Here is a 26,257-nt window from a genome sequence, read left to right as displayed (position 1 = left end):
GACTCAACAAATGCCCCCAGGAAGGAGGCCGCCCGCTGAGGCCGTGGGAGGCGAGGCCCCGAGTCAGAAGCCTGTTGCCCACCAGCACCGGCCGAGCCCCCTGAGATTCTGGCAGCCTCGTCTACAAAATGCCGATAATCATGTGCGTTTGGCAGGATGGTTGTGAGGGTTAAATGAGATTCTACGTGCTCACGTGCTCTGTATGGTTTAAAATGCTCTTAACCACTAAAAGACAAAAATGCAGATGCTGTAGCCAACTCAAGGGAAGAAGGGACGGCTTAAGGTTTTAAGTCATGTTTGTTCACTTGTGTCAGACCTGAGACTCGTTTTTAAAAAAGGAGTGAACAGATAAATTTGGAAAAAGAAGGTGTTGGGAGGATTGGGGTCAGGGGTGAAGCCCCAGCTGCCACCCCAGGCCCAGTCGTCTCCCCTCCTGCCTCTTGGTGTCTGGAATGCCGCCTTCTCCTATGTTGTTAGTAGGAAGGATTTTCCGTTTTCCAGAGTCTCTGCTGAAAATGCAAATATCCCTGGGAGTGGCGCCCTTGAAGCTCCTAAACCCCCGGGCGGCAGCTCCCAGGCCTGCTCCCTCCTGGTGCCCACGCAGATCTGGGACGGCTGGTGAACCTCGCCCCTGGACCACAGGAATATATTAAGCTGTTATTTCAATTCTCCAAACATCCAAGGAGGAAGAAGAAGCCAGAAAATACAGGCCTCAAATTGACCAGGTTTCGGAACCTCAACATTCAGGTGGAAAGGAAGCCCATTTGAAGCCAGTCCTAAGGGTTCTAGACACAAAATCTGGGCTTGTTCCCAAGAAGCCGTTCCAGGATCTCATGATTTCTCGAAACAACTCCTCCCCTGCCCCGCCTCGCACCCCGACATTAACGTCGGTCTTGCGGTGTGGGTCAGAGGGCGTGTGTCCCGAGGGCTCTCTAACTCTGCTGCAGTTGGACACTCCTGGGGAACGTTTGAAAGTCTCAGTGCCCAGACGCCCCCCAAACCAATTAAATCAGGATCTCTGGGGCGTGACCTGGGCATCAGCATTTTCCAAACGCCCTGGGTGAGTCTATAGAGCACTGAAGTTTGAGAGCCAGCGGCCTGGTCTGGTTTAGGGTGGGAGAAACCTGGGTGGACGTCCTTCTCCCCCTGTTGGCTTTGTGGCTCCAGGTAAATCACCTGGAATCTGAGAGCCTCAGAGTCCTCACCTGTGAGGTGGGGTGACTCTCCCGTCACAGGCGCGTGCGTGGTGCAGAGGTGCGTGAAAGAGCCCCAGGCACAGCTGGTGCCTGACACAGGGAGATGCTGCTCTTTGCAAGTTGAGAAACTGAGGCACGAGGCTTTGAGTGCACCTCAGAGGGGGCCCCGTGTCCCACCTGGAAAATGAGGCGGCCAGACTAGAAACGTCTCAGGTTCCCTTGAGCTCTAACACCCTGGGAGTGTGCAGTCAAAAGGGGTGAATTGCAGGTGGTCCCGAATAGCTCAGGGAACATCGGAAACCATGACGATGAGAAAAGCAGGGCTACCTTCCCTGCTTCCCCCGCACCCAACCCTCCCCTGCCTCACTGCTCCATCCTCTCACTCAGGAGGCTGGCCCTTCAACCGCTTGCCTTCTTTGCCACCAGCCCTTTCATGTCCTGGCCGAATGGACAGGGCCTAGCAGTGACCAGTCAAGGCCATGGCCCCTTGGGTGGGGCTACAGGCCGACCAAGGCTGCCAGGCTTGGGCCCCAAGGAGAGCGCTGAGGACCATCTGGAGCAGGGGTCCGGAGCTTGGCACTGTTGACCTTTGGGGTGGCTAATTCTTCACTTCTGGGGGCTGTCCTGTGCTTTGTGGGCTGTTCAGCAGCATCTCTGGCCTCCATCCACTAGGTGCCAGTAGCAGCCCCCCAAGTTATGACAAAGATGTCTCCAGATGTTGCCAAACGTCCCCTGGCGTCAGAATCGCCTCCCCTCACCCCTCACCCCTCGTTGAGAACCACTGATCTGGAGGCCCATCCTTCCCAGCCCAGATGCAGAAAGAAGAATGATGTTCTTTCGTGTGTGGATATGGATTCGTTTTGGGTTTCTCGAATATAGTCACAGGAGAGAGAAGAGATGCTCTAAAAGGGCAGAACTGTTTCAACTCAAAGGTGGGCGGAGCTGGAGAAAAGGGGTGGGCATGGGGGGGGGTTCTCTTCAAAAGGAGGAACCGAAACCCCAGGCCGCTGCAGCCCAGTAGAGACCTTACCTACCCAGGGCAGTGCCAGCCTTGGGGACAGGTGCCTGCGACGCTCCTGCTCCCCAGAGGTCCCCAGAGGGAACCCTCGCCGGCTTCGGGACCCTGGGTGCGTTTTCAGCTGCGGCCTTCGTGGTGAGATGCTCTCGTGGGTCGTTGAGTGGAAGAGCAGGTTACAGAGGTCCCGAGAGGGTGTGATCCCCATTGGGGAAAAATAATACATATATATCTACACACAGAGGGCACGGATGTGGCCGTACTTACACCAAGATGTTAATGTGGTTACTGACTGAGGCTGGGATTTCAAGGTTTTCACTTATTTGCTTATCTGTTTTCTCAGTTTTGTACCTTGAACATTGTAGTTACTGGCAGCAAGGGGGAAACAAGTCACTCAAAAAAGTAGAGAAAAGGCAAACACTTGGGCAAAGTCACGTCAAACCCAAGTCGCCAGAAACACTGCTGGGGTCACAAAGAGGCAGTGAGAGGGCAGGTCTGCCGACTTCCAGCCTTGGCTCCCGCGATGGGTGGGTGGGGGTCGCCCTCAGTGCTGTCGGAGGAGGGGGCCAGAGAGGCAGCCTGCAAATAAGGAATCGGAGCGCGCCGGGGTGGACCGGGTCTGGGGACGCAGACCCTGCACGACGTTGAGGACCGTCGCCGTCTTCTGGGTCTGTCAGCCTCGGGGGGGGGGGGGGGGGGCGGGCGGGGAGGGGGAAACGCGCGTGACCACGTGGCTGAGGCCACGCCTCTAGGACGCGGGGTCCGAGACGTGCCGCGTGGGCCCCGGAGCCCCGATGGCCCGGGGTCAGCGAGTGGAGGCAGAAGGAGGAAAGCAAGCAGCGCTCCGGGACTGAGCGAGCGAGGCTCGGGGACGCGAGCTGGGCTGGGCGCCCGGCGCCCGGATGAGACGAGCCCGAGCCACGGTCGCCGTGTCCCGAGATGACGGTCGTAGCTCCGCCGCCCCACCCTGCGCGGGCCGGCCCTGGCCACCGGAAGGGCCGAGCCCCGCGCCGTCGCCCGCCGACGGCGCCGGGCTGTCCCCGCGGCCTGTCCCCGCTCCCGGCCCGGCACGGACCGCAACACGCGGCGGCCGCGGGGCCCGGGCTCGGCCGCCCTCTGCTGGGAGAAGCGTGAAGCGCAGCCTCAGGTTGGGCCCCACCGTCCCGTCCAGCCGGAAATCGACGCCGCCGAGTCGTTGAGAACGCGAACGTGGGAAGACTGGGAAAGGGGCACATGGTGGGAGTGTAAACCGATCTTAGAAGGAAAGGACGTCGTGGTGCATCAGGGGAGAGCGGGAGAGGCTGCCCTCTGCGTCCCACCGGGTCGCCGAGATGGGGACATTTGCCCTGCATCTACCGCGTGCACAGTGCTGGCTGCGTGGGGGACGTGGCTGGCAGCGGAGCAGGGCGTGGGCCCAGCTCCTCAGGAGCCGGCACATCAGGAGAGGGACGGCCAGGCAGGCGGTGGGGCCACGTGCAGCCCAGTGGGATGGGGCTGGCAGTGCAGGTGGCTTCAGAGCGGGCTCCGGGACTCGTGTGAGTGTGGGGCATACAGGGCGTTCTGTCAGTGTCCTGGGTTGGCTTTGAACAAAGGAAATTTATTCTCTCAAAGAATTTATTCTGGAGGGCAAAAGTCCAAAATCCAGGTGTCGAGAGGGTCACTCCAGTCCCTTGAAAGGCCCCAGGGGAGAATCTGTCCCTGGCCTTTCTCTTAAATTCTGGGGTTCCCTGAAATCCTCGGCGGCCCTTGACTTGTAGACACATGACTCCAGTCTCTGCCTCCTGTCTGGTCACCTGGCTGTCTTCCTCCATGTGCCTGCATCCCTTCTCCTCTTCTTATTAGGACACCAGTCGATCTGATGAGGTCTACAGAGTCCCTATTTCCAAATAAAGGCACCTTCTCGGGTATTGGGTTAGGACTTGGGTGTGCCTTGGGGGGCTGTACATGATTCAACCCGTATCGGTCATGTTGGGGTGTGGGCGGGAAAGTCCAGAGGGGAGCTTGGGCTTCACTCCAGAGGCAGAGAGAACGTGGAGAGATCCTGATGACCTAATCTAATCTGAGAGGCGCCAGGCAGGCAGGAGCCAGGATGGAGACAGGCTTCGGGAGGTAGGGCTGTGATTCTGGAGAGGGAGTCGGGGCATTTCTGCTTCCCCTCCTGGGAACTGGACTTGAGGACTGTCTGGGGGTTTAGATCAACCAGTATACAGTAGGCAATGTTTTCTTATTCTCAAAATTATTTTAAAAGCTCCTTTTTTTTTTTCTAGTTCGAAGAGTGATCCATGGTCACTGAAAAAAAAAAATCTCTGCAAAAGAGTGTAAAGAAGATTATCAAAATCACAGGAACCTCAGCAGCCAGGGATAACTGCATGTACATAGATGCATATATATGTAAATGGTTGTGGTGATGCTGTTCACGGTGAGAATCATGCCACACGGCCAACCTCTCTGGAGCTGTGACTTTTGCCAGCACTTTATGAATTTAGTTATGCAGATTCTTTTTAAGACGACTATTCTTAGCTCAAAATTTGACCCACAATTAGGATCAGTGTTGCCTCTGCAAGTGGCAGTTGCTTTGCTCATGTGGCCCAGAAGATGAGGAAAGTCCCATCTCCCCAGGTGAGCCCAGGTGGGCTTGGGGGGAGGTCACAGGGAGAGGCAGGAGACCCAACCAGGGTGAATAACCAGGGTCATCGCCGGAAGAACCAGACTGTGGCTGAGGGAGGGGTCACACCTCACGTTCAAAGGGCCCAGAGAAGACGGGAATGTCCTCAGCTAGCTAAAAATAGTCCCCCGATTTTAAGCAATACTTGTTCAGATTTAGGTGAGGTAATGCAAGCAGTCATTATGCGAAGTAACAACGTTTACAAGCCGATTTCCCTGGAAAAGTTCTCAGTTGTGAGTCCAGAATTATAGCAGCCCAGGGTCTTTCACAGAAATAGAAATTTTAAAATGTCTCCATGCATAAAATGTTTTTTGTTGAACTTATCACAGACTCCAAGTCAGGACTTCGGGTAAGTCCAGAAATAAGAGAGTGACAATGGGAAGATTTCAGCGGTATTAATTTTTATAACTTATACCCTGTCAGCTTCTGAAAAGGGTTTTAGGCTGCTTCCAGTGAAAGACAAGTGCACAACAGGGTTGCTAAAATGGGACTAGAAAGTTGGAAACTCATGCAGGAGGAGGAGGATGTGAAGAAGGAGATAAACGGACTGTAACTCAAGGTTAAACTTAGTGCCGAGCAGCCTGGCAGCTCGGTGACAAGGGCCTCTGCGGGAAGGTGACAGGAGGGTCCAGCTCTGCAGCCTGAGGGTAGAGGGGCAGGTTCAGTGCACGGCTGCAAGAGGACCTGGCTTGGATGGGGGGACCTGGACTGCAAAAGGGGACCCACCTGGCCCTGGCCTCCTCCCAGGGTCTGTCCTCTCGAGAGAGGCCTGCGCTGCTGGTGTTCACACCCCTGGGCCCGAGGAGCAGCGAGGGGCGGCTAGTGGGGCACCAGGTGTCATCTGGTTGTCCACATGTGTGTGCAAGCAGGGTCCTGGCAGTGCAGGGTAGGGCCCAGGCTGAGGGAGAGCAAAGGCCACCCTGGGTCAGGCCACGGGCTCTCCCTCCAGTCCAGCCTTCACGGTCAAAAGAACCTCCCCCCCCCCCACCCCAGCAAACTGTCAGTGCTTCAAGGAGGGGCTCTCTAATCACCATCGTGTCTCCCCAGCACCTACCGGGCACTTAATGATTGTGCCTCAAATGAATGAATGATTGAAAGGAAATGCCGGGACATCCCTAGTGGTCCAGTGGCAAAGAATCCGCCTTCCAATGCAGGGGACGCGGGTTCAATCCCTGGTCAGGGAACTAAGATCCCACATGCCTTGGGGCAACTAAGCCCGCGCATCACAACTACTGAGCTTGTGCGCCTCAACTAGAGAGCCCTCGTGTTGCAAATTACAGCGCCCACGCGCCACAACTAGAGAGTGAAAACCCGCATGCCACAACCAGAGAGAAGCCCGCGCGCGGCAAAGAAAGATCCCGCATGCCGCAACTAAGACCCAACACAGCCAGAAATAAATACTAAATAAATCTTGGGGAAAAAAAAGGATATGCCAGTTTCATAATGTCACCGGCTCAGAAAACTCCATGGACTTCCCACTGCTTAGAGGTGAAATCCCAGCTTCTCACGGGTCAGCCACGGCTTTCTATGAACGGACTCCCTTCCCTCCCCGCCAGGCCTCCTGCGAGCCCTCCTCCCCCGGCTCCTCTCCGCCCGGCTCCCAGGCTCTCCCCTCTGCCCCTTCCAGGCTGTTCTCGCAGGTCTGCGGGGAAGAACTCTCGTCAAGCTGACGTTTACTGTCACCTCGTCTCCCTGCCCAGGAAACAGCTTGGGGACTGAGCCGGGTCGGACGCGTCCAGTGGCCACTGCTCGTTTCTGAACGAGGCCCTGTGCGGGGCTCTGTGCGTTCCTGGGGCTCGTGTGCCCCCCGGCGAGGTCAGGGAGCGGAGGTGCGCCTTCCTCCCGGCTGCCTGCCGGGGAAAGTGAACTGGCGGTGACGAGAGAGGGGAGGGTGGCGAGTGGGCCTTGGAGGGTGACAGCCCAGGGGACAGGCGTATTTCTCACTCGGGAGAAAGCAGAATCCGGAAGTGTGGAACTCTGGCCTTCACAGAAGCCTGAGAAGGTTGTTTAACAGAGATGCTGCCCTGTGACACCTTTTGTCCCGAGCGCCGTCATCGGAGGTAGACACGGAGTAGGGCCGCGGTTCTCAGCCTGTGGTCCCTGCACCAGCGGCGTCAGCGACCCGGGGAGCTCGGTAGAAAGGCGGATTCTCGGGCCCCGCCCCAGACCTTTGACTCGAAGCCGTGGGCGGGGCCGGGGCCTGTGTTTTCTCAAGTGATGCGGGTGATTCTCATTCGGGCTGATGGCGGTTTGAGAACCAGGGTCTCGGCAGAGCGCCGAGGTGCAGAAGCGCTCCTTTGCCCCCTGGGGTGCACCTATAGGCCCTGTGCGCCCTCGCCTGGGGCACCGAGGCTCCCTCTGTCCCCCCTTAGATGCCCAGTGGTCTGAGCTGTCAGGGCTGCGCTGGGCTGGAGGGGGCCCGTCCCCGCAGTATCTGGCTCTCCAGCAGGTGTGGCCTGTGAAGCCCAGGCCCGTGGGCCTCCCACCCGCTGGGTGGCCGGTAAAAGGTGCGCAGGAGCCGGAGGCCCGGGCCCTGGAGGAGCCGGCGGCGGCGGGGTGAGTAGGGCGTACGCGGGAGGGCGTCGGGGCTCGCTAGCGTCAATCCACTGCGCCCGCCTGCGGGCCGAGGTCTCGGGAGCTGGCTGCCGCCTGCGGCATTTCACCCTCCCAACAACGGACTTGGGAGTTCTTGTGCCCATTTTAGAGACGGAGACAGCGGGCCTGCGTGGGTCATTTGCCCAAAGTCGTCCCTGCTGGAAGCGGAGGGGCTAGGTTTGGGGTTGAGGCCGGGAGGCTGGAGGAGCCTGGGGTGGGGGTGGGGGGCCGGGGGGGGGGGGAGGAGCAGGAAGCGAAGGGACTCAGGGCTCCCCTCCCGCCACCAGCGGCCCCTGGAAACCCCTTCCCAGAGGACAGCCCGCCTACCCGGGCGCTGTGTGACTGCGAAGAAAGCTTTAAAGCTTGATCACGGGGCTTGTCGTAAAGGAGTTTTAGCTGCGGAGAAAGTTTATCGGCGCATGACGGTGGTGCTGAAGAGACTCCTGGGGACTGACCGGGAACAAGGACGAGGTTTGGGGCCTGACCACCCAGGCCAGGAAGCGGGGCGCTGGACGGAGCTCATGCCCCGCGCCCGGGGGCCCAGCACACAGGCCTCCGAAGAGCAGACTACCCGTCGAGAACAAATCCAGTCACCTGCAGAGAGAAGAGCGAGGTGGCTGGCAGACCGCTGGCACCGCCTACGAGGAGGTAACGGAACTGAGCGGGACACAGGGCGTCGCAGACTCGCTCGTCCACAGGTCCGTGTTCTGGGAGAGGAAAAGTAAAGGCCGGGGCTGGCGCGCCTGCGGGTATGCTGCTCACTTAGTCTCCCCTGGAGAGCTCGGGCCAGGCCCAGGTGCACAGCACCCAGAGAAACACGGGGCGTCCTCGAGAGCCCCAGGACCGGGACGCCCCGCCTTGACCTTCTGCCAGCCGGGAGACTGGGAGGACTTCCCCCGGGTTGGACTAAGTGTTCCTCTGCTTAGGAGCAGGATCTTGCTTCTCCGGGTGTTGGTGGAGGAGGAGGAGGAGGATCTGGAAGACAAGGAGCTGGAGAAAGTGTAGGTGATTCAGAAGACCGAGGCCAAGAGGGAGGTGTGCCAGCATCCTCTGGCCACCACGGAATAAAGCAGAGAGGGACATGGAGAGGAGGGGGCAGCTCAGGGGGAGCGCGTGGGCCGCCCCGCAGCAACGGCTGCTACCGAGGTAGGGCGCTTCGTGTTTAGCGGATGCACCTGAAGTTGCCGGGTGATTTTAGGAATGCTTTGTGGGGCAGAGCAAACACATGCGGCACTCAGAGCTCCCCACCTCCCGTGCTCCACTTAGCTCAGGGGTGCTGCCATCTAGCGAAGGCGCTGTCTGGCCCGCCCTGCCACTGACCACCACTGGATGTGACGTGGCTGGAGTAGCTCTTGGGCTGCTGAGCAGCTACTATGGGCGGGTGATTTAGAAGTTTGGAGCCGCAGAGAATAGTCATTGCCCCCGGTCAGGACAGTTCAGGGCCGTAAGACTGTCAGCCTGTCGTGTATTTGAGAGAGCTGTTTTTAATTTCAGTTCTTAAAGCCCAGGCACGGGGCGTGGCATTACACATTGATGCCGGAAGGGATGATATTAACCGGCGGCCCGAACTTTTCTAATAACTCCTGCGCCTCCCGGCGCACACAGCCCAGGAAAACCAGCTGACCCGCGCGTTTGTCATGCTGGGTAATTAACGTGCGCTCAGAACGATTTAGCGACTAGCCAAAAAGTCAGATGTACTGCCGAAGCTTACATCAAAGGCACAAATTGGGTAGATTAGGTAGAATTATTGGACTTCTTTCCAGGGCATATTAGGTTCACAGGGAAGTGAATGGTGGGTTGGTTTCCGCCTGATTTCTTCAGTGAACAGTGCCGCGCCCGGGTGACCGAGCCCAAGGTGTTCTGTGCCCTTCCTGCTCTCAGGACTCTGAGAACCTCAACTCAGGGGCTCTGGCTACAAAATAAAAGTCTTCACCCCAGAGAGGAGGAAGGAGCCTTATTTCTAGATGGCATTACCAACAAATGGGAAGAGAGTGAGGTTTCTAAAGTGAAGTGAGAAGTGGCAGGGATTTGTTTTTTGAGATCGTTTTCAGGGCGAATGCTCCCCAGTCATACCTCTGGGTGCCTGACCAGGTGCTACACAGCGAGACTTGGCCAGACATGAGGTCACCCCGAGTAGTACTTGTTCTTCCAGATCTTCTTGTCTGTTCCTGCTCGGCAACTCAGAGTTGGTGAATGCGTTAGGATCTTGCTTTAAATTTTTAGTTTTTGGACTATCTAGTGATAGGACTGGGAGTTAGAAACCCCAGCAGGGGCCCAGGGCTCACTTCAGAAACTGATTTTTCATCATTCTGATGTGCTTTTATTCTCCCGTGTGTTGGTGGCTGAGGTAGATGTGGTCCACATGGATGAGAAGGCAAGTGTCAGTTTCTCCAGGAGCTGGATGTGTGGTCCTGGACACGTGGACCCTCTTCCAGTGAGGAAGCCCCTGCTCCCACTTTCTTCTCTCCCTCCTTCAACTGGTCCTCCCTCTGCCCTCCCTCCCCCTTCCTTTCCTCCCTTCCTTCCTTCTTTCTCTCCATCCCTTCCCATTCCCTCCCATCTCCTTCCTTCTTTTCCTTTCTCCCTCTTTCTCTCACTTCCTCCTTCCCTCCCTCCCTCCCTATATTTACTAAGGGCTTAATCCTGAACCCGAAGAAACTACGCAAGGATGAATGCCTGCTTCCCTGTCAGGGATGTAGGTGTTTCTCTAAGGTGTCGCCTGACCCTGTGTTTTAACCCAGCCCTTCCCTCCCTGCTCCTTCAGTAATATTGAAAAGTTAAAGCAAATGCACTCCTGAGAAGAATCTGGATTCCACCCCCAACTCACTATTCGTAGACGTATCAGAGACGTCAAATGTGGACAATTCCCAGGGGAATTGAAGAGGCACAGGGAAAACGGATTTGTTGGGTCGGAGCCCCATCCTGCAGGTTGAAGTGCCATCCACCTCCAGCTCTGCGTGAGCCTGAACAAGGCACCGGGAGCCCATCTCCCTGCATTCTTGGCCACCATAGTAGAACCTGTCTCATCATTACTATGTCGAAGAAAAGTCTCCCTTTAAACAGGGAGTTGGAAGACTTGATAAAGTGCTGTTTCCACAGATATTTTACTACAGTCATTCGTAATAAGAATCTATGAAAAGAGAATCAGGGCTGGCATAAGAGCAAGCTCAGAGGAAAGGGTTTCCTCAATCGTTCTTATTTTTTAACAGGGTCTTATTTTAGCTTTGCATGAGATTTACTACTAGCATTTTCTTAGTTTTGTAAACTCTGTCCCAGCTGAAGGATCTGTAGCTAGCTGTGGCCACTGTGGACTGAAGGGGAGGTGGAAGGATACAGGCAAAGGTGGTGGCGGTGACGGGGGCTGTGACCGTCCGCCACTGGTAAGCGCCCAGCTCGTCCAGATGAGGATGTCTACCTTTTGGGCTTCGCTCACAGTAGGAAGCGAAGGGAAACAGCGCTTCCAACAGGGACAGTTGGAGAAGACAACCAGTAGTAATAAAATAATAAAAATAAACACCCTCCCATCACCCCAGTTGGCAGAGCCCAGGGACTCTGCAGAGTTCAGCAAGCTCCGTGGAGAACGTCAAATGCAAGCTTTTATGCTCAGCTGTGTCCACTTGTTCTCTGCAGACAGCGGGCCCTCGTGCTGGAGTTCCAGGCAGCCCCCTGGCTGTGTCCTGCGGTGTTCTCTGCTGGGCTGCAGCCCTACACTCCGCTCTAAGCCCGGGGCGTCAGGGCAGCGTGAGGATGAATTTCTGGAGCGTTCTCAGGTGAGCAGGTAGCAGGTGTTCTGTCAATGTGCCAAGCTTCCTTGGGTTGCCTAATTTAGATTCTTAGGGGAGTTCATTACGAATGGCTTTTACCCTCTGTCATTAAGAACGTTTATACGGAATCTTGTTTTTTGTTTGTGTTTGTTTTTTTACTATGGTTTTGTTTTCTTTTTTAGTAAGTGATCTTGCCTCACCAAAGGCAAAAGGCCTCACCTAGCTTATGTAAGAAATATAAATTAAGGTCCTGAATCACTCCACTAGTACTTGGGCAGAGAAGTTGAACTCTGCGTGCTTCTTGATAACTGTGCTACTATCATTTTCTCCAAAACTGAGTCATCTGCCGTCAGACAAAATCTGCTAACAGCCTCACTCATTGTTACAAGATTAATGTCACTGCTTGCGGGAGATGCTTCCTCTCCTCTTCTAGACTCACAAAAGCACAGCCTTTGATAATTAATCCTGATAACACCAACACAGAAACCCAAATGCTTGATATATAACTCAGTGACTCGGCAGAAAGGAAAAACATCTCACTTGCACTTGATAAAATTCTATAAAAATGTGTATTTTGCTAACTTTCATGAGAAATTTAACTATTTGGAGAAATTTTATATTTTCCCTGGCTGATTTTCATTTGTACTTAAATGTTTGTTTTAAAGAAGATACAGAACCAAACCTAGGAGAGATTAAATGTTGCCCCAAGTGAAATTGCTAAAGTCAGTGAATTTTAATTAGCTTTATCCCCATGGGCTTTCCCCACCACCCTCCCCCCCCCCTTCATTTCTTTTACGTTCCTCTTAGGGTATAAGGATTAATTTGCAAGCCGAGTCCCACACTATCCGTGAGACTAAGCAGAATGTACGACAAGCGAGGTGATCAGGTGCCCCCTTTTGCCCGAGCAGCTGAGGCAGGTTTTTTCCAGCGTCAGCCTGCGTCAGTGCGTTGGAGGGAGGAGGGTCACCTGCGGTCACACCTCGGCTCTGCGGGGCCTGGGCAGCGGCTTGCTGTCTCTCCCGTCATTAGGATCCTTGTTTCTTGTAGAGACAGGCCGCCGGGCGTCTTGTGCCCTATTTTTCATTCCCAGTTTGTTCAGAAACTATTTTCTTGACTCTGAAAACAGCAGCCGCCCATGGATACGTTTTTACAGGGCAGCAAGAACCTACCAGAATAGGTGTTTGTTTTTCCCCTTGAATGAATCCTGAGGCCCTGGAAGTCGCCCCCTGCCCACCACGGTCTCTCTATATGCTCCACGCTGCTTTCTCCAACAGCTTGGCGCCAAGACTCTAAAAGCTTAACGTTCAACCAGTGTAAGCAGCGTTCTTACGGGAGCTGCCTTAACAACGGTGGCTTACACGTGACATGGAAATGGCTTGTGTTACCCATCCTTTAACAAACTTCTAGTGCCCAGCCTCTATGAAATGGATTGCTTATGGCAAGATAATGTCTGTTCTATTCCTTTTTAAGTCTGTGAAAAATGTCATCCTGGTTGATGATAGGGTGATTAAAACTCTTTACGCTTCAGGAGATAAATGTGATTATGTTTGTCATACTCTACCCAAGATGAAGACAGCGAAGGAGGCAAACTTGAAATTCCATAACATTTCCTCTCTTCCATATCCAGGAACATTCAGAACTCAGTACACAGATGGTACTTCACATAAAGAGTAACATTATCTGTTAAACACTTTTCCTTTCCATTAACCAGTTTAACAATATGCCTCTGGTATAAAAGGAATAGACAAATGACTACATCTTCTGATATCTGAGTTCTGACTGACTGTAGAAAAAAATCACTTTAGTCAGTCATACATATTGCTTTTCTTTTAACTTTCATCTTTGTTACTTCATTTTGGCTTTTAAAATGCAACTGGAGCCTATGCTTGGTACCTGTTCTAGGGAATCTGTCCCCATCAACCTTTCCTCAGCAGGTGATTCACCATCATTCTTATGGGGGTCCCCCGCCATCCCTCAAGGACAACAGACGCATATGGGAAGGGTTCTGCAAACCTTAGGCACGTCACACAAACATGCACTCAAACATTCCTTCCTTTAGGCTTCCAGTGGCACAGCCACCACCCACCTAGACTCAGACTCATAATAGGGACAAAAACCTGTTCAGTTTTCCTCCCGATTTCCTTCCTTCATTGCATTCAAAGACTAGAGATATTTTGTTGTTAGCAGAGATTTAGTTAAAAATGAAAGGTGGGTGAAGAGTTTTTGCTACTCCACATACCCTGAGATAAATTTCACAATCCTTTTCTTTTAGTCTTGGATTTTAAACAGGTTACATATGAATCCCAGGTGCTGATTACACCTGTTTAATTAACAATACAGCAATTTTAACAGGATAACACAGTCCAGAGAAAAATGTTACGTTAGGCACTTGACATTTCATTTAAAACTTTTTCTTAACACTAAAAGGTTTCATTTTAACAGATAAATTTCAAATGTACTTTTTTAAACTGATTGCTAATTAGAGCCTAAGCAATTATAAAGAAAATACACAATGATATTCAACCAGAGGTTAATTTTCTGGTCATACTGTGACATGTTAAAGTACTTTTCTTAAAATTTTAATTTACCTGAGACTCAGTTCTCAGGTATCTTTTTGGTTAAAAATATTTGTTAAGATAGGTGATAATTGGACTATTTTTATATTGACAGACAACTGAAATAAAGCTATAAACTGTCAGTCAGTGTTTAGGGACCCAGAACCAACTTGTCAAAAAAGTACATTTTATACCCATAATATCACTATTTTCGCATGATTATCCTTTCAAGTTATCATAATCTGTTACCGGCTTCTTGTCTGAGAACTTACAGGGCCTAAGGTGAGGCTGTCAGGTAAATGACTAGCATATACAAATCAAAGACTGTGTTCAGGACAAGAGAGCCACACCCACTGCCTGATGGGCAGGATTCACCCATTAACCCGTCACTTTGGAGTCTGCCTAACCGGAGCAAGTCCTCCAAGTTCTGACAGCCACATACGGACAAGAAAGGCTGTTGAAACTTAGTTAATTAGACATTGAGGTACTACTGCTGTTAGGAGTCTGTTTATAAAGATTTTCCATCATACATTATAATTTTTTTTTCAGGCAAAAAACTTGGTTTCAACTGTTACAGTCATAAAAGTATTTCCCCTGGGATTTCCTCCACATAGAGAAGGTATCCACATAATTATTTTTAAATAGTCTTCCTAACTTTGAGAAAACTTTGCCCTCCCTCCAACACCCGCCCCACCCCCATATGAACATAACCAAATCAGTTGTAAAGTACAGCACACAGAAATGACTGTTGGCCTTCTATGAGGACACTGAATGCCATCCACCCCACAGGTTCACTCAACAATCTGCATGTGTTCCTGAGGAGAAATCTGTTGAGTCCCTTTGCTGTTGTGACATCTCCAAAGCCAGCTTTTCCCGTAACAATCGTTCTGGACTTCACCCACCATGCTTATCTCATTTGGATTTCAATGCTTCCTCCCATTCAACAGCCGATTCAGAGTTCTTGGGAATTGCTGGAAATATTGATTGCATTTTACTTCGAAAGTCTTTTATCTAAAAGATGAAAAAAATCAGTCATCAGATGTTAAAAGATGGGGAAAAGAGCCAAAGCAATTAGAGACGTACCCTGTTGCTGACCGACGGATACGTCATTGCTGTGGATACCGGGCAAAGGAAGACCAACAAAAGGTAAAGACTGTCCTCGCTGCCTTGAAAGACAATGAGACATTCCTCTTTCCTCTTTCCAAGTGTAAGTCTACTGGGCCTTAAATAACATAAAACTCCACTCTAAATCTGGAAGGCAACATGCTCTAAATTGTCAACCCTCAATGACATTTATTTCCTACCAGAAGAATGGTACGTGCTGTTGGCCTTCATATATAAAGATGCAGCTGAGAATGGGATTTCTATCTCAATAAACATACTGAAGCCATTCAAACTTAAAGAATTTGGGGGCCAGAGGGAAGGAGTGGGGAGAAGTAACTTAGTAGGGGGTAAATAAAGAAGGAATCAATGAATGGCAGATAGAGTAGAATGTTTTTATGTGCCAGACAGTGTTGAAAAATCTATGTAGAGGTTTTCTCAGCAGAGGGTGATTTGGAATCCGAGAGTCAGAGCAGGAGGTTGGAAGATCTTGACATGTAGTGTCAGCTCCACCTAAGTGCACACCACCCTGAGCGAGGGGAACACTAATTTATGGGAGGTGGATAATCTTTACCTGAGAGAATACTAGATCCACACTCTTTGATTCATTCTTTTCACTCACATGGTCCTGTTCTGAAGACAGTATTTCAGAAGCACTACAGCAGGGCACTGCAGTGTTCTCATCAGCCATATCCCAACCATTATTTCCCAAGGATACAGATCTCCTCAGTCAGATTTGTGAAGCTCCCTGGACTCACAGCAAAATGTAAGTCATTCTTGGAGTGATGTTTGAGAGTCAGCTAGTATTTTTTTTTTTCTTCTTTTTTTATCTTGATGCTTACTTATTTCAATTTGAAGCTGAATCCTTGTAGCGTTTCCAAATTCAGGTGGTGCATCCTGTTGGGACTTGTAAATTCCTAGTCATTTATTCCAGTCACTGTAGCATCATTTTAGCACAGACCCTGGTATCAGATACGCCTCTCTGTTCAAAGCCCAACTCCACTGCTTGGGAAATCTGCTTATTCTCTCTAAGGGGTAGTTTCCATGTGTGCACAATGGAGATAATTACCTGCTTACAGAGTTGTGAGGATTAAGTGAGATAATGTACATAAAGCACAGCACCTGGTAGCGCTCAATATCTATCAGCTGTTGTCACTACAGCATCATCAAAATGTACTGTGTTCCAAGGACAAAGGTCATATGGATATGAATATTGTGGTATGTTTGTCAAAAGCATTAATTTATAGTTATATCATTTCGGTTTAAATATTCTGATACTGGAAGACATATAAGGTTATCCATCATATGTAGTCTGGAGGAGGTCCATGCCCATCATCTCTGTGTTTGGGTCTCACACACCAGTCTTGAAGACACACACACACACACACACACACACACACACACACACACACATCCACGACATGTGTGTCTCTCCCTAACCCCCTCTTCCATGCAGCTCTCTAGTATGTAGTGTGATGAAAGGTTTTCAACTAAAGGCAGTACTGTATCCCTGACTGGAAATGTAGTTCTAAATAGCAGTTCTTGAGTAGAGAATCCTGACAATTTGGCTGTCACAATCACAGGGGATTACTGTTTGCATTGGGGGTGTGTGGGGACGTGGGGTGGTGCTAAATGTCTAGGGTGGCCAACAAAAAGAACTGCTTTGTCCAAAATCCCAAGAGCGCCCCCCTTGAAGAATCTTGCATGGGCTTTCTCAGTTGAAAGACATCTCTGGCCAGGATCTGCAACGTGCTGCTTGGTTCTTTCCCTTCACCTTTCTGGTTGAACATCTGTTACAACTAAGCCTAATGACAGAGGTTTCCAGTGGGGTATCAGACAGCCAGGACATGAACAGAATCATTTACCATCCCACCTTCTCAGGAATCTGGAACAAGGTCAGTCGCTGAGAAGGCAGAGGCTGGGACACTCACATGAGGCCTGGGTAGGAGAGTGCCGAGTGGCTGCTCCACTTCAGCATGGGGGCTTGTGTTCCCATTTCCTCCTCTTGGCCCCATTTTTTTTCTTTCCTCTAATTTCCCAAGTATTATTTACGTGTTTCCCAGGGTCATAAGTGAGTAACTGGACCACTAGAAGGAAGCATATCTGAAAAATAGCCAACTAGGAACAGACAGGCTTCAGAGCAAGGTGAAGGAAGGGAGACAAGTGGGATAAAGAACACCATTTAGTCCTCTTTAATTTTACAGCTGTGGAGGAGTTCAGTCAACATGGCAGAGAAGAAAGACCTTGAGCTCACCTCCTCTCATGAGCACACCAAAATCACAACTAAGTGCAAAACAACCATGGACGAAAAGATCAGAACCTACCAGAAAAGATCTTCTACAACAAAAGACGTAAAGAAGGAACCACAATGAGACGGGTAGGAATGGTGGCCTGGTACTACAGTTAAGTCCCATATCCCCAAGTGGGTGACCCACAGACTAGAGAATAATTACACTGCATAGGTTCTCCCACAGAAGTGAGAGTTCTGAGGCCCATGTCGGGCTCCCTAGCCTGGGGGTCCTGCACTGGGAAGACGAGCCCCCAGAGAATTTGGCTTTGAATGTCAGTGGGGCTTAATTTCAGGAGTCCCAGAGGACTAGGGAAATAGAGACTTCACTCTTAAAGGGCACACACAAAATCTCACATGTCCTGGGATCCAGGACAAAGGCAGTAGTTTGGTAGGAGCCTGGGTCAGACCTACCTGCTGGTCTTGGAGAGAGTCTCCTGGAGAGGCAGAAGGCAACTGCAGCTCACCTTGGGGACACAGACACTGGTGGCAGCCATTCTTGGGAGCTCCTCCTACCACTTGGACACTGGTGCTGGTGGGTGCCATTGTGGAATCCTCCCTCTAGCTCATTAGTGCCAAGACCTGACCCAGTGCTGGGACGCCTCAGGCCAAGCAACTAACTGGGTTGGGGACACAGCCCCACCCATCAGCAGACAGTTGCCTTAAGACCTTGTGAGCCCAGCTGCCTTTAGACATGACCCTGTCCACCAGAGGGTCCAAGACCCAGCCCCACCTACCAGTTGGGAAGGCATCAGCTCCAGAATCTCCTGGGCCTGCCCCAGCCCTCCAGGAAGCCTGCTCTACCCTCTGGACCAGCCTCCCCACCAGCAGGCCAACACAAGCTTTGGGACACCCTGGACCCTGGACCCAACTGGGTCAGGAACACCCCCACCCAACCAGCGATCTGCCACCAGCTCTAAGACCCTTGGGCCCTGTAACCAGACTCCAGGACCAGGCTCTGCCTGCCAGTAGTCTAGCATTAACGCCAGGACCTGGCTTCATCCACCAGTGGGCAGACAACAGCCCCAGAATCTGCTGGACCCTGACTCCACACACCAGTGAGCCAGCACTAGCCCCAGGGCCCCCTGAGGTTCTGCAGTCAGCTGCCTCATGACCTGGCCCTGTCAACCAGCAGTCAGCAGCTTCCGCACAGGGCAGGGTCTGGCAACTAACTGGACTGGGGGCCAACCAAACCTACCAGACCACCCCCACAGTCAGCCTGTCACAAGAGAAGGACCAACCATAGGGGGAACTCCTAGAGCATATGGCTTGGGTGATAAGAGGGGGTTGTGTTGCTGGGACACAGGGTATCTCCTACAGAAGGCCACTTATCCAAGGTCGGGAAACGTAACTAACCTACCATATACATTAAAACAAACAAAACAAAACAAACAAAACAAAACAGGCAAAATGAGGTGACAGAGGAACATGCTCCAGACAAAGGAACAAGGTAAAACCCCAGAAGAAGAATGAAGTGAAGTGGAGACAGGCAATCTACCCAAGAAAGTGTTCAGGGTGTAGTGATCGTTAAGATGAACAGAGAACTCGGGAGAAGAATGGATGTCTAGAGCAAGAAGTCAGAAGTTTTTAACAAAGAAAATAAAGAACAACCAAACAGAGATGAGGAATACAACAACTGAAATGAAAAATACACTAGAAGGAATCAACAGTAGACTAAATGATACAGAGGAACAGATCAGTGAGCTGGAAGACAGAGTAGTGGAAATAACTGATGCTGAACACAAAAAAGAATGAAAAGAAATGAAGGCAGTTGAATGCATTACTGACCAGAGACGTATCAGTATGTTTTTAGAGAGTGATACAATTAACATCACTGTGCGAAGCTGTTTGTTAGAGCTTAAAATTGATCAAGGTTCATTATACAATTATGATTGTTGTTATCATTCACATTTTGCTCCGTTAGGTTTTTGTGCCAACCCTGTGTATATTACAAATGTAAAATTTTCAAAAATGATGCATCATGAAATTTTGAGTGAAGAAGAATTTTTTGGTGAATTTTATGCAGATACTTTCTCTGACTGTCCTAGCGACATATATCGACTGGTGTCTCAGAAGATGATAGTTCTTCAGAATACAGTTCTGATTCAGATGATGTGAATATAAGACCAAAAAAAGACAAAAAACCTTAGTGATTGATTCTGATACAGAAAGTGAAAATAAAACTCATGGTGCTGGAGAATGCTCCTTTGCTACTACAAAAGAGTGGACTGAAGACAATATTTCATGAAAATTAGAAGACTTTACAGGTGTGTCAGGTTTAACTACTGAGTGTAATAACCCGCAAAGTGTTAGTGAAATAATAACAATTACTTTTTGGCCAGCCAAAATAAAAATTGCTTGCCACAGGCGTTAGTTTCTGCAAAAATCCCCCAGTCACATGCTAATATTTACATTATAGGGGTCCCTGAAGGAAAAGAGAGAGAGAAAGGGGCTGAGAACATATTTGAAGACATAATAGCTGAGAACTTCCCTGACCTGGGAAAGTAAACAGCCATAGACATCCAGAGAGTCCCATAAAGGATAAACCCAAAGAGAAACATACCAAGACACATAATTAAAATGGCAAAAATTAAAGGTAAAGAGAAACTATTAAAAACAGCAAGGGAAAAGCAACAAATAACATACAAGGGAACTCCCATAAGGCTATCCGCTGACTCTTCAGCAGAAACTCTGCAGGCCAGAAAAGAGTGACACCATATATTTAAAGTGATGAAAGGGAAAAACCTACAGCCAAGAATACTCTACCCAGCAAGACTCTTGTGTAGATTTGATAGAGAGATCAAAAGCTTTACAGACAAGCAAAAAGCTAAAAGAGTTCAGCACCACCAAACCAGCTTTACAGGAAATGTTAAAGGAACTTCTCTAAGTGAAAAAGAAAATGCCACAACTAGAAACATGAAAATTACAAAATGAAAAGCTCAATGGTAAAGGCAAACATGCCATAAAGGTAGGAAGTCATCCACACACAAAGCTAGTAGGAAGGTTAAAAAACAAAAGTAGTAAAATCATCTATATTCACAATAAGCAGTTAAGGGATACACAAAACAATCAGATGTAAAATATGATATCAAAAACAGTAATTGTGAGGGGAGGAGAGTAGAAATGCAGGGTTATTAAAATGCATTTGAAATTAAGAGATCAGCAACTTAAAACAAATATATATGTAATACGTATATTATATATATACATATAAAACAACTATATATATACATATATATATAAAACAACTATGTATATATATGTATCTCACTATATAAAAACCTCATGGTAACCAAAAACCAAATTATCTATAATAGATATACACATACACAAAAAGGAATCCAAACGTAACACTAAAGATGGTCTTTTTTTTTTTCCCTTCTTTTGTTCTTTTGTGACTTGATGACTTACAAAAACAACTTCCAAATAATTAACAAAATGTCAAAAGAACATACATATCAATAATTACCTTAAATGTAAATGGAAGTGTTCCAGTTAAAAAACAGAGTGCCTGAATGGATACAAAAACAAGACCCATATACATGCTGCCTACAAGAGATCTGAAGACACACAGACTGAAAGTGAGGGGGTGAAAAAAGGTATTCCATGCAAATAGAAATCAAAAGAAAACCAGGATAGCAATACTTATATCAGACAAAATAGACTTTGAAATAAAGGCTGTTACAAGAGACAAAGAAGGACACTGCATAATGATCAAGGGATCAGTCCAAGAAAAAGATATAACAATTGTAAATATATATGCACCCAACATAGGAGCACTTAAACACATAAAGCAAATATTAACAGACATAAAGGGAGAAACTGAGAGTAACACAATAATAGTAGGGGACTTTAACACCCCACTTACATCAATGGACAGATCATCTAGACAGAAAATCAATAAGGAAACACTAGCCTTAAATGACACATTAGACCAGATGAACTTATTAATTGATATACACAACGTTCCATCCAAAAGCAGCAGAATACACATTCCTTTAAAGTGCACATGGATTGGGATAGATCTATCTCCAGGATAGATCACGTTTCCACAAAACAGGCCCTGGTAAATTTAAGAAAGTTGAAATGATTTCAATCATCTTTTCCGATATGAACACTATGATACTAGAAATCAACTACAAGAAAAAAACTGCAGAAAACAAAAACACGTGGAGCCTAAACGATATGCTACTAAACAACCAAACACTAAACAACCAATGGATCACTGAAGAAATCAAAAGTAAATTAAAAAATACCTAGACATAAAGGAATACTAAAACACAATGATCCAAAACCTATGGGATGCAGCAAATGCAGTTCTAAGAGGGAAGTTTATAGTGATATAGCTTACCTTAGGAAACAAGAAAAATATCAAATAAGTAACCTAACCTTACACCAAAAGGAACTAGAGAAAGAAGAACAAACAAAACCCAAAGTTAGTAGAAGGAAATAAATCATAAAGATCAGAGCAGAAATAAATGAAATAGAGCCAAAACAAAAAACAAACAAAAACAAACAAACAAAAAAACCCCAGGTGAAAAGCTGAAAGTATTTCCTCTAAGATCAGGAGCAAGACAAGGATGTCCACTCTCACCACTTTTATTCAACATAGTACTGTAAGTCCTAGCCACAGCAATCAGAGGGGAAATAGAAATAAAAAGAATACAAATTGGAAAGGAAGAAGTAAAACTGTCACTGTTTGTAGATGACATGATACTATAAATAAAAAAAAATCCTACAGATGCCACCAGCAACCTACTAGAGCTCATCAATGAATCTGGTAAAGTTGCAGGATACAAAATTAATATACAGAAATCTGTTGCATTTCTATACACTAACAATGAACTATCAGAAAGAGAAATTGAGGAAACAATCCCATTTACCACTGCATCAAAAAGAATAAAATACCAATGAATAAACTTACCTAAGAAGGTAAAAGACCTGTACTTGGAAAACTATGGCAGTGATGAAAGAAACTGAAGACAACACCAACAGATGGAAAGATATACCATGTTCATGGGTTGCAAGAGTTAATATTGTTAAAATGACCATACTACACAAGGCAATCTACAGACTCAGTGCAATCCCTATCAAGATACCAATGGCATTTTTTTCACAGAACTTGAACAAATAACTTTAAAATTTGTATGGAAGCACAAAGGATCTCACATAGCCAAAGCAATCTTGAGAAAGAAGAACAGAGCTGGAAGAATCGCACTCCCTGTCTTCAGACTATACTACAAAGCTACAGTAATTAAAACAGTATGGTACTGATACAAAAACAGACACATAGATCAATGGAACAGAGAGCCCAGAAATAAACCCATGCACCTATGGTCAATTAATCTATAACAAAGGAAGCAAAAATATACAGTGGAGAAAAGACAGCCTCTTCAATAAGTGGTGCTGGGAAAATTGGACAGCTACAGGTAAAAGAATGAAATTAGAACATTCTCTAACACCACACACAAAAATTTAAAATGGATTAAAGACCTAAGTGTAAGACTGGAAACTATAAAACTCCTAGAGGCAAACACAGGCAGAACATTCTTTGACATAAATTATAGCAATATATTTTTGGATCTGTCTCCTGAAGCAAAGGAAATGAAAGCAAAAATAAACAAATGAGACCCAGTTAAACTTAAAAGGTTTTGTACAACAAAGGAAACCATCAACAAAACGAAAAGACAACCTACTGAATGGGAAAAGATATTTGCAAATAATATGACCGATGCAGGGTTAATATCCAACAAATATCAACAGCTCATACAACTCAAAATTTAAAAAAAACAAACAACCCAATTAAAAAATGGGCAGAAGAACTAAATAGACATTTTTTCAAAAGGACATGCAGATGGCCAACAGGCACATGAAAAGATGCTCAACATCCCTAATCATCAAGGAAATGCAAATCAAAACTACAATGAGATACCACTTCACACCTGTCAGAATGGCTATCCTCAAAAAGGACACAAATAACAAATGTTGGCAAGGATGCAGAGAAAAGGGAACCCTTGTACTCTGTTGGTGAGAATGTAAATTTGTGTAGCCACTGTGGAAAAAAGTATGGCGGTTTCTCAAAAAACTGAAAATAGAACAATCATATAACCCAGCAATTCCATTCCTGGGTATATATCTGAAAAAAACAAAAACATTAATTTGAAAAGATACATGCACTCCAATGTTCATAGCAGCATTATTTACAATTGCCAAGATATGGAAGCAACCTAAGTGTCCATCAACAGATGACTGGATAAACATGATGTGGTATATATATTTACAATGTAATATTAATCAGTCATAAAAAGGAATGAAATTTTGCCATTTGCAACAACATGGATGGACTCTGAGGGCATTATGCTAAGTGAAATAAGTCCGACAGAGAAAGACAAATACTGTATGATATCACTTATATGTGGAATCTAAAAAATACAACAAACTAGTGAATATAACAAAAAAGAAAACAGACTCAGATACAGAGAACAAACCAGTGGTTACCACTGGGGAGAGGGAAGGGGGGAGGAGCAATATAAGGGTAGGGGATTAAGAGGTGCAAACTATTATGTACAAAATAAGCTACAAGGATATATTCTACAACACAGGGTATATGGCCAATATTTTATAACTATAAATGGAGTATAACCTTGAAAAATTACGAATCACTATATTGTACACCTGTTACTTATACAATATTGTACATCAACTATACTTCAATGAAAAAAATTTGTTTTAATTTTATAGCTGTGGGAATGGAAACCCAGAGTCTTTACTTACACCCTACTTATAAACAGGGCCTCAAGTTGCTTTCAACAGTAGGGCTCATAGAAAGTTTTTAAGCTTATACTATTTATAGTATATGGGTAGTAAACGAAAACCTTCAGTTTTTTCCACCTGTTTCAATTGCTGATATGCAGATCAGAAGTGCTGGTCTTATCAGTGATACTCTAGTACAGGCCAACAGAACATTCCCCTGCTTAAAAATGTGCTTGACAAAAGATTTAGGGATTGAGTACATTTAAGCAAAAATCGTTATAAAATAAATGTACTGAATTCCACAATAATAATTACAGCTATTGCCACAGAACCATCCCCCTACCCTAACACCTCAAAAGTTTGGTGAAGATGGGGCATTCTGGGAACTTGAGTCTCTATCTAGCAACTCAGCTTTACTCTGAAGCATTTTCCAAACTCTGGGACCTCTTCCCTGCAGTCCTCCTCTTTCCTCTTTCATCTCTGACCAGGGAGAATTTTTCCATGATTATGGACCACAAACCTACCCTTCTGAACAGGGCCACTCTGTACTGCACAACTCCAGGGGCTGCTCTCCACAAAGACTAAGACACAAATGGCACTCCCTAGGCAATGAGCCCACTGCTCCAAGAACCTCATCCTTAAGTCCCAATGTTTGTGTCCAACAATGCTGGGTTGTAATATTATCAGAAACTACCACTCTCCAAAGCAGCAGTTCTCAAAGAGTGTTACGACAACTGGAAAATGTATCACAAGTAATTTGTCACTAACATGGACATTCTGATTGACTTTTTAGATATTAAAATAGATTCAAGATCATGTCTCCAATAATGTTTACTACTCTCATTCACACCTCAACAGCTTTTTGAAGGGCGATTTAGCCGGTATGCCAGGAGTGAAACATGGGATATGCTGTACATTTACCATGCATGTCTTGGCAAGGAAAAAAACAACACGAAAACTTTTGGTCTAATACATAGTGTGCTGAAAAATTACTTAAAAGCTGAGGCTATGCCCCCAATTTAATTTGAGAAAACCCTTACAGCATCTATTCTAATAAATAGACAGCTATTGGAATTAAAAGCTTCAAGTTTTAAAATGTCTTTGCCATTGACTAGCTCATTTAGCTTCAGTTTTCTCACTTGCAGGTACAGGACTGCTGCCAGCCTCGGTGCTGAGGTTAGAATAATGAACGCTTTATAAGACCTACTGACGAGAAAGCCTTTGGATATGTCAATAATTACTGTGCCAATGGTAATTCTGAAGAACCTGGAAATACAGCTTCTTCATAAAACAGAATAAGACTATAAATGTTCCCTGAACAGGAATAACAATGTCTGCCATTTGAGATCACCTATATGCCAGACACCATACCAAGCAGTAGGCTTTTATTTAGTCTTCACAATTCTGTGTGGCAGAAATGAGGACCACCACTTTACATATGAGAAACCAGAGGTCAGAGAGGTTAACCCACCCATGGTGATCTGGTTTATGAGTACAATTGCCTGACTGATATCCAGGCTCTTTCCCCACAACCACCCTGGTTCTGTGACCTGGAAAGACAGGGCACCTCTACAACCTCTACTCATGTGCCAGCTTTCAATAAAAATGACTTAAAAAGCCTATAATATGTATCTCTTGCAATGGTGACCATGTTATTGAGAATGCTATATGGCAGATTATTACCAATGCTCACTGATAGCCAGTACTCATCTGCTTCTAGATACAGGGGGTTTTACTTCTCTACCCTCTTGAAGTTAGGTAACCATCTAACTAATTCTGGCTAATGAAACATGAGGAAGAGAGATGTGTGTCACTTCCAAGGTGGAAGCACATAATTGCAAGTGTTCAATTCTCCAGGCCTCTCTTCCCTTTCCATAGCAATCATGGAAACCTGTGCTGCTGCAGTGGTGCCTCAAGATCAAAGAAACTTGAGGTATGAAGCCAGCCTGTGGAGGGCAGCTTCCCTAGAAAGTTGTGTAAACCCAGTGAATTTTAGGAGAGAAATAAACCTTGGTTATTTTAAGCCACACAGTTGGAGATTATTTTTTACTATAGTATAACCCAGCTTATCCCGACTGAAGTAGCTGGTGAAGAGAATTACAAAACAGACATAAGGCAGGCTCTGATCTCCTTCAATATTACATTAAATTTGGCTGAAACATGGCTGAATAAAAATTCAAGGGCTGGACAAAGGGGAAGAGAAACTTGGTGCAATTAAGCTTAAAAAGGTTTTAGAACCACCTGGAACAATCAAACCACCACTCTTCCCACCTTCATGGAGCTCATCACATCGATTAATCCCATAATATGACACAGCTTCCTGGGT

The 26,257-nt window shown here is 47.3% G+C and overlaps 1 protein-coding gene across 1 annotated transcript in view; it reads right to left on the bottom strand.

The window, feature by feature from the left end:
• Positions 1-13,407: 13,407 nt before the first annotated feature.
• TMEM242 (transmembrane protein 242) overlaps positions 13,408-26,257 on the bottom strand; it is a 48,590-nt gene continuing 35,740 nt past the window's right edge. The window contains exon 4 of the mRNA XM_059940931.1: positions 13,408-14,801. Within this exon, the coding sequence (XP_059796914.1) occupies positions 14,703-14,801 (99 nt within the window). The 3' untranslated portion in view covers positions 13,408-14,702. The remainder of the gene's footprint in view (positions 14,802-26,257) is intronic.

Source organism: Balaenoptera ricei, chromosome 12, assembly GCF_028023285.1.
Source record: "Balaenoptera ricei isolate mBalRic1 chromosome 12, mBalRic1.hap2, whole genome shotgun sequence".
Classification (NCBI taxonomy): Eukaryota; Metazoa; Chordata; class Mammalia; order Artiodactyla; family Balaenopteridae; genus Balaenoptera; species Balaenoptera ricei.
Note: the sequence above shows the minus strand (reverse complement) of the source record. Positions and strands in the feature narration are given on the sequence as shown.